The following is an 8815-nucleotide window of genomic DNA, read 5'->3' as shown; positions in this document are numbered from 1 at the left end:
TGCCTGTTTTTGAAAATGGCAGGTTTCCTTCCTTTCCGAGGCTGTATAGGATCATGCTGAGTGTCGTGTGCCTGTGTGTATGTGTGTGTTTGCATGAGCATGTGTGTACATATCTGTGCGCATGTGCACATGTATAGGTGTGTGCATGTTTGTCCTGTGTGTGTGTGCAGGCATGCAAGTGTGCATGTTTGTGCATGTGTGTGCCTGTATGTTTCTGTGTGCATGCATGTGTGTGCACATGTATGTCAGTGTACATGTGTGTATGTTCAAGTGCATGCATGTGTGTGCACAGGTGCCTCTCTGCACGTGTGTGCAATTGTGTGTGTGTGTGTGTGTGTGTGCGTGTGCTTCACTTCTCCGCAAACGCCCACCCACTGGTGGACATGCAGGCTGGTTCCGTGCCTCGGCTATGGTGGACAGTGCAGCGATGGAGGTGGGGCGCGGGCGTCTCTGACACGCTGGTTCCTTTGCTGTGGCCCTTGACCCCCAGCAGAGGGACTGAATGCTGCGGTGGCTCCAGCCTCAGCGCTGGCGCTGTGCCCTGCACCACGACGGCTCTCCTGAGTGACACTGCCACAGACAGGCTCCTCCCTCCGTGTCTGCACCTACACTGGGCTCTTTCTTTCTGACACTGGTTGTCCTAGCAGGGGTGTGGGGACAATGCGCTGTGCCTTTGATTTGCGTTTTCCTGAGGATCAGTGACATGGACTGCTTAAACACGCCTGCAATTCCCCTGAATCCTCTTCAGTGAACTGTCTTCAGTCTGTCCATCTTGAACAGGTGGTTTCTGGCTGGAGCTTCTGTGTTCCTTGTGTATTTTGGATGTTAAGCCCTGATCCAAGATGTGTGCACGTTCCTCCGTATGTGACCCTCCCCTTCCCTCCTCGTCGTCACCTGCCTGGTCACTTCCTTGGTGGTGCAGAGACTCCTCACTGTGCTGCAAGCCCATCTCTCCTCCTCAGTTTTTGTCCGGGCTTTTGGGGTCACCCAGGAAACAATCCCACCGCCAGGGCCAAGGTCACGGAGCTGTCCCCGTGCTTCCTCTGGTGGTGTTCACAGCTCAGGCGTCCCGTTGGGCCTTTCCTCTGTCTGATGCCCTTCTTCATGTGCAGGATCCTGAGTGTCAGCACTTTGAGTGGAGCGTTGGGGAAGGTGTGGAGACCTCACTGGAGAGCGTTCAGGAACTCCTGGAGGGAGGGAGCGGCGTGGGAGTGCAAGGCATCCTTGGAGAAGTTTGGTTGGAAGCGGGACAGAAATGGCTCTGGGAACGGACGGCTTTGCTTGGCTCCTTCTCCACAACCTCCAGAGCAGCCCATTGGTCTGAGATGGCCAGGGGCCCAATTCCCACCTGTCTCTGCAGAGCTCGGGTGGGGTTCACCCCCTGCTTGTTCCAGGCTGTCAGCCTGGACGCCTGAGTGCTGCACCCAGTCTCTGTCTCTGGGTGCAAGGCCTCCTCCCCACCATGTGCGCCTCTTCTCCCACAGAGAGACCCTGGAGACTGGGTTAGGAACCCACTGGACGATCCTGATGACCCCACTACTCACGGACCTTCCCTGAGTCACGGCTGCACACCCCTCACCTAGCAGGGTGACATCTACAGATTCAGTGGCCAAGGCCTGGGACTCTTGGGAGGCTCCCTCAGCCCACAGCCCTGTCCTGTGACCATCTGTCCCTGAGGAGGCCCCGTCTGTCCCCTGAGCTTGGCCCTGCTCGTCACCTTGGCTTGGTTCTTCCTGCCCCAACACACCAGTGGGCTCCTGGTGTGCACCTCGTGCTGGGGAAGAGGGACCCACTGTGCTGGAGGGCACATTCCAGGGGACAGGAAAAGTGACACAAGAGGAAACTCCTGGGCTAGTGTGTCTTGTGTCCAGAACAGACCAAGGAAGACACTGGGGGCTGGGCTGTGGCTCAGTGTGGCTCAGGAGGCTAGCATAACACGGGTGGGACACTGGGGGCTGGCCTCAAGGAAGGACCCAGAAACAAAGTCACCTGCAAAGAGACCAAGGAGCAAAGCAGGTCCCCACGTGACTGAAACACGGTTGCTCCAGGAGGAAGGACCACACGGCTGCATTGACACAATGGGGAGAGTCACTCGGCACGTTTCTCCAGGATGTACAAATGGTGGCTGAGCACGTGGGCACACGCAGCAGCAGCTGTCACCAGGGAAATGCCACCCAATCCTCCCATGGAGCGTCACACTGCCCCTGTTAGATGTGTGCCCCAGAAAGACACAACGAGAGATGCTGCTGCCCCATTCCGAGGGTTCCTGTTCTAAAAATGGGAAATGCACGTGAGGAGGAGGACGTGGGGACCTGGAGGGCTTGTGCCCTGCTGCTGAGGAGCAGGAAGGGAGCAGCCACACGGAGAGCAGCGTGGGTTCCTCAAAAGAAGCCACAGCGGATGCCATCGCCCAGCGGGTCCACCTCTGGCCACACACTGAGGCCCCACAAAATCTGCATCCTCCACGGTCAGCCCAGCAGCCCTCACAACAGCTAAGGAGGAAGCAGCTCAAGTGTCCATCAACCAGCACAGGGACAGACCCACCCTAGACCTGCAGAGGAGGGTGGTTCAGCTCACGCCTCAGCTGGGTGCACCCTGCACGCAGGACGCCAGTCACAGAGGACAAGCACCGTCCTCCTCTGAGGTGGGGCACCTGGAGCGGGAGAGTCACAGACAAAGGAGCAGCGGTGTTTCCCGGGCAGGGCCAGGAAAGGCGCCTCTCATGGGCACAGAGCCCCAGGTCCTGGGGAGAGGGAAGCATCCTGGGATCACGGTGTGGATGGATGACCCCGTGTCACCTCCTGGTGCACCTACAGTGATCTCGCAGCCCGTTTCCCTGTGTGTTTTACCATAAGAGTGAAGAGGGGCGGGCGCGTGGCCAGCCGCCTCACTGGAGGAGAAAATGCAGCTGCCAGTCACCGCAGGAACCCCTGCTCCACAGCCTTTCGCCTTGTGAAGCTGCAGACACAGCCAGGTGTGTGCAGTGCCATTCCACGGGAAAAAGGAGGGACAGCGGAGCAGGAAGGGAACGAAGGAATCGAGTCATGCTGTGCATCTCCATGAAAACAGCACCTGAATTCCACGTTCATGGACATCAACAAGATTCCCCTTGAAAGAACAGGAAGTGGACAGAAGCCCAGGGGGGAGAGGGAGGGCTCAGGGGAGGAGGAGGAGGGAGGGACACAGCACTGGGAACTGAAATGGAGCCGACAGCATCCTGCACAGACCACCGTGTGCAGGTGAACCCCGCTCTCAGGCACAACCGTGACGCTCTAACACACACGTCACAAAGGAAAGGAGAAAGGTAAAAAGGAAGTGATTTTAGACCACCCTGACCACACCCAATGTGAAGGGGATCTGAGGCAAGCAGAACTCACTGAGGCGTCAGTGGGGAAAGCAGAGGTCCCACCACGCTGGGGAGGAGTCTGGACCTGTCACCTGAAGGTGAACTCACACTCGCCACGGGATCAGGAGAACTGCTCCTATGTCCTTACCCGAGTGAAGTGTGAACTCACCTCCACACAAACAGTGGCAGGTCCATGTGTTTTGTGTTTCCAGCAGCTTCCTTTCATAGTCAGCAGAGCCTGACCACTGGTGTCACCTGGTGTCACTGTCACCTGGAGGATGTGTAGAAGAGGTGTCCATGGGAGTGCGGGGACTGGTCCATGACGGCCATGTTGGCGTGGACACATGGCCAAGCCGCCATGACTATGGAACACGTGCTGCCAGGAAGTGAAGCCAGATTGGAGCCCCGGCTGGGTGAGGAGGAGGCCACGCCAGCCGGGCCATGTCACCTTGTTCATGTGATCCACTGGGGCTGTCTGAAAACATGACGTCCCTCGAGGACCCTTACCACTGAGGTGCAGACTAATGTGGAAGTGCCAGTGTGCGTGACAGCACGTCCCCAAATCACCCAGTGCACGCCCAGCAGGCAGCACTCTTGAGAGAAGCTCCTTCCTGCTGCTTGAGAAGCCCTGCTCCCTCTCTGTGCCACCTGAGGACACAGCAGGTCCCTGTCCTAGATGCCGGGCACAGCTCTGTGCTCACCTTGTTAAACACACCCATCATGCTACCAAGACACCTGGTGACTCACCGGCACCCACAGCTCTGGAGCCGGCAGCCTGAGGCTCCTGTGTGGGGCGTCCCAGGTGGGGACCCCGAGGGCCGGCCTCTTGTAGTCTCTCGGCAGTGCAGAGAGCTCCCTGCGGGTTTGCAGAGAGGCTGAATGGCTGGCTGGTGTTGCCCTCTGCCTCTCTCTGTCCACACCAGACCCCACAGAGTCCCTCCTGCAGGACCCACCACTCCACGGGACGAGTCGAGGCTGGCTCTAGGTGCAGGCGGAGTTGGCTAGGTCCTGGTGTGCACAGTGGTACACAGAAAAGCCCCTCATGGTGGGAGGACTCAGACCCCGCCAAAGTCACATGCTTCCAGTGTCCCCAGGGTCCTGGTCCCATCCTAAGTGTCCCAGGGAGGCGCCAAGATGGAGGCAGGACAAGGCCTTTGCTCTCCTCCACTCCTCTCTGGACAGGCCTTGGGGTCTCTGGCTGTGGGCTTTCTGGCCTCTCAGCACAGAGGAGAAGGACTGCAGTGGGTGCGTCTAGGTTCCTCTTCTGTCAGTCACCCAGGTCCCGCCCCTCCCCAGCTTCCCCTCCGCCTGCTCTCTCTGCTCTGCACATTCCCAGGAGCCCAGGAGCCCTCTGCCTCCAGGATGCTGTGGCTGTGGCTGTCCCTGCTGTGGGCAGTGGAGTGCGCCTGTGGAGAGGGGCTGTGGAGGATGCCCCATGACGCCCCTCGGACTCCCTGGGGGTGCAATGCTAAGGATCCGAGCTATGGGCTGGATGCATTGCCGTCCGTGACGGTGCAGCAGGGTCTGTGTGTGCTGGTGCCCTGCAACTTCTCCTACCCCAACTCAGGGCCTGGCAATGTCTCTGGCTACTGGTTCCATGAATGGGCTGATACAGACCACGACTCTCCAGTGGCCACAAATGACCCTGTTCGGAGTGTGCAGGAGGAGACCCAGGGCCGCTTCCTCCTCCTTGGGGACCCAACAACCAAGGACTGCTCCCTGAGCATCAGAGACGCACGGAACAGCGACACCGGGTCGTACTTCTTTCGGATGGAGAAAGACAATGTGAAGTGGAATTACTGTGCAAACCGAGTCTCAGTGAACGTCACAGGTAAGGTTCCAGATCCAGGGCAGCCTCAGGGAGGTCACCAGCAGGGGCAGGGCTGGGGGACCCTGCTGCAGGGGAGGTGGGACAAGCAACAGGGACTTGGGGAGCAGCTGGATCACAGCCTGAGCTTCTCTCAGGGCCACACCTTTCACCCTCCCTCCTGACCCTCCTGTCCCCCTCTGCTCACCAGCCCTGACCCACAGCCCCGACATCCTCCTCCCTGGGACCCTGGAGTCTGGCCGTCCCAGCAACCTGAACTGCTCTGTGCCCTGGGCCTGTGAGCAGGGGACGTCCCCCACCTTCTCCTGGGAGGGGACCTCTGTGTCCTCCCTGGGTGCCAGCATCATCCACTCCTCAGTGCTCACGCTCACCCCGCGGCCACAGGACGACGGCACCTACCTCACCTGTCGGGTGACGTTCCCTGCAGCTGGTGTGACCACAGAGAGAACCATTCAGCTCAATGTCACCTGTGAGTGATGGGCCAGGACACCGGATCACATGGGGTGTGTGGGGCCAGGGAAGACAACTTGGGTCCCAGGGCTGTGGACACCTGTGGCCATGTCCCAGGGACCTGTTGAGTCATGGACATGGAAGGGCACAGGCCCTGTCCCTCTGTGTGTCTGTGGTTTCCGAGATGAGGGTGTGGAGTGCTGGTTTATCTCACCCTAAATCCACCTAAAAGGGGAACAAGCCCTGTGTTCCTGTCCAGATGCTGCAGGGAACCCTCAGGCAGGGTCTCCCCAGGAGCTGGCCCAGGCAGGGAGGAGCCACATTGAGGCTGGGGGAGCAGGACCTCTTCAGCTCAGGGCAGGGCTGGGTCCCCCTCATCCTGGACACACCTGGTGACAGAGTCCCCTGTTGGGGATCCAGTGACCCCTCCCCACCCACAACTCATGGCTGCCTTGATCTCCTGTTCCCACCCTCCCCAGCTCCCTGGCTACCAGCACCTGCCCTCACCACCACAGGGACAGGGTGACATTCACACAGCAGAACTGGACTTCCCAGCCTCCTCTTTTTATTCCCCAACAGCTCTGACCTGACCCCTGTGGGAGGAGACGCACTCACAGGGCACTCACAGAACCCACCAGCTGTCTGTCCCCGGCTCAGGCCCCTCCCACAAGAGGCCATGTCCACTCAGGCTGAGCTGAGCCTTGGTTGGTCCACTTGAGGACTTCTCTGGATGTCGGTAGCACTCAGGGTCCTCGATCCTGGTGATGATGGTGACCCACTGTATGGGCAGGAGGACCTGACTCTGTGGAGCCTTCTGCCACCTGCAGCCCTGGCCCTGATTTCATTCAGGTGACAGGAGTGTGCCACGGACAGTCCTGACCCTCCTCATGGCAGTGAGCTCAGTAACTGAACAGGAAACGTGTCTGGGTCGTTAGTTCTTCTCAATCTCAGAAGTATGACCAGGTGTTTGTCCCCCAAGAGTGGACAAAACACCTTCCCACAAGCAAGGGGTGTGTGAGCATTGCCAGCAGGCCAGGGTGGGGAGAACCTGGTGACGGGTTGTGTTTCTGGAGTGGGGATTGAACCCAGGGCTCAGGACCTACTCAGCCCCAGCAACACCCTCCACGCCTGGAGGGACCCTTTGGGTCTTGGCCAGCCTTTGGTGGGATTTCTGGTCTCTGTGTACTTCTAAAATGGACGTCCATACGTGTCTATTGAGACAGAACCCACGCAGCTCACACCCAGCCCAACCACTGTGCACAAGAGTGTGGGTGTTGCCCACGGGCAGGGATGCACGCCCCCAACCACGTGTGGTTCCAGACGCTCTCCTTGCCCGAGGAGGAATCCCCGCCCAGGAGGCACGTCTTCTCCTCTGGCCGACCCCGACCTGCTCATCTCCGGGGCTTTGCCCTCTGGATGCTGCACAGAAGTGGAATCACACTGGCGGCCTCGGTGTCTGGCCCCTTTGACCAAAGAGAGATTTTCAGGTCCCTCCTGTGACTTAGAGGAGCACTCAGTGAGCGGCTGCCGGGAAGGTTGGTGCACAAGGGTTCCTTGGAGCAGGGTCTCCGGGCTCCTTTGGTCCTTCCTTCTGAGTGGAACCACCAAGGCTCCGGGACTCGGGAGAGGTTTCTCAGCAGGTGCAGCGGCCCCACGCCCCACCGCGCTCAGCACACTCTGAACTCCTCCAGCCTCCTACCTGCCTCCCGAATCCCCCACACTTGCCAACACTGGTATTTTCCTTTGTGCAAAGACTGTGCTCTGCTGGGGGTGAGCAGGGGACGCACGCTGCAGCTCTGATTGCCCGAGGTGCCGAGAAGGGTGTTGGGAACAGTTTCGCGTAGGTCTTGGTCATTTGTGGGTCTTCTTCAGAGGGGTGCTCTCGAGTCCCTGCCCGGCTGCAGCCTGGGTTGCTTGGGTCTTGGTCACTGGAGCCCTAGGAGGGTTTGGCACATGGCCGACCATGGCCCCTGCCCCGTGATGGGCAGCTCTGTGCTCCAAGTGTGTGTGTTGTCTTTCACTTTCTTGATGGCGTCAGTCGATGAGCAAGTGACTTCACTTCCATGATGAGAAGGTTTCGTTTCCTCTGTCCAACAGCTGGGCAGGCAGGGCACGGGGTGGGAGGCCAGGGCTGATGCCCCACACAGGGGATGAAGGAAACCCAGAGGAGCCACATCCATGGCCTCGTGTGTGGAGGTCTGGGTTGGGGTTTAGCAGGTGACCCTGGCCTCATCCACTTTTCTGCAGGGAAGTCGAGGCCCGTGGCCCAGGAGGTCCTGGGGGCCATCGGGGTGCTGGCTGTCAAGATGGTGCTCCTCGGCCTCTGCCTGGTCTTGCTCAGGTCAGTGCTGCCCAGGGATGAAGAGGAGGCCGGGGCAGGGCAGGCGTGTGACGCTGAATCCCAGAGTCCCAGCAGTGGGACCCGAAGGGTCAGGAGCACCAACGCCAGGCAGGGGCTGAGGGGGGCCGAGGGCACTGCCTGGGCCCCGGGCCATCGCCGTCTGTCCCCAGTTCTGGCACGATGTCGGGGACGCGGGTCTCATCAAGGAGGTCCTCAGGCCACCTCTGCCTCCTCAGTCACCTCCAGCCCCTGACAGGGCACAGGCAGGGACCACTGCCCAGTGTTCCCAAGCTGCCCTGCTGAAGGCCCTGGTCTCCTCCCTCAGAGTGAGGTCCTGCAGGAAGAGGGCAGCGAGGCCAGCGAGGCCAGCGAGGGGTGTGGAGCGTGGAGACGCTGTCACGGGTTAGTCCAGGTCAGTGACCCAGCGTCTCACCAGGCCCAAGCCCCGGGACCCCTCCCCGCCATGGTCCTGGATGGCCAGCTCCCATGACCACGGGCAACACCCTGTCCCCGTCCTGAAGCCCCCACTTCCTGCTGGGGTCCCTGTGGCTCCTGGCTGGGGTCCCGTCTCTACAGCACAGCCAGGTGTGGCTCCCGACCTCAGCCCTCTGCCCCCTGGTGCCTCATCACCACTGGCCTTCCTTCCTCCTAAGCCTGGCCTCCCTGCTGTCCGTCCATCCTGACCCTGGTCGTCCTGGTCCTCCTCTCCCCTGCTCCCTGGATCTGCCTCAGCTCCTGCCACCTGTGCCCAACACCAGCCTCCATCCTGGGCCCACGTCCTCCATGACTTGATCAGTTGTGTGTCCCCTCCATGGACGGTGACAGGGGCACCCAGAGAGCCTGGACCAGA

At 60.1% G+C, this 8815-nt stretch overlaps 1 protein-coding gene across 1 annotated transcript; it reads left to right on the top strand.

Moving 5' to 3' along the window:
* Positions 1–3704: 3704 nt before the first annotated feature.
* LOC124966176 (sialic acid-binding Ig-like lectin 9) lies at positions 3705–8508 on the top strand. The gene is made up of 5 exons (XM_047527230.1): positions 3705–3759; positions 4683–5177; positions 5365–5643; positions 7872–7965; positions 8291–8508. Exons 1-5 carry the CDS (start codon positions 3705–3707, stop codon positions 8370–8372), a joined length of 1005 nt encoding a protein of 334 aa, XP_047383186.1. The 3' UTR covers positions 8373–8508.
* Positions 8509–8815: the final 307 nt, after the last annotated feature.

Source organism: Sciurus carolinensis, chromosome 16 (genome assembly GCF_902686445.1).
Source record: "Sciurus carolinensis chromosome 16, mSciCar1.2, whole genome shotgun sequence".
Lineage (NCBI taxonomy): Eukaryota > Metazoa > Chordata > Mammalia > Rodentia > Sciuridae > Sciurus > Sciurus carolinensis.
This window is presented reverse-complemented; position numbering and strand designations above follow the sequence as displayed.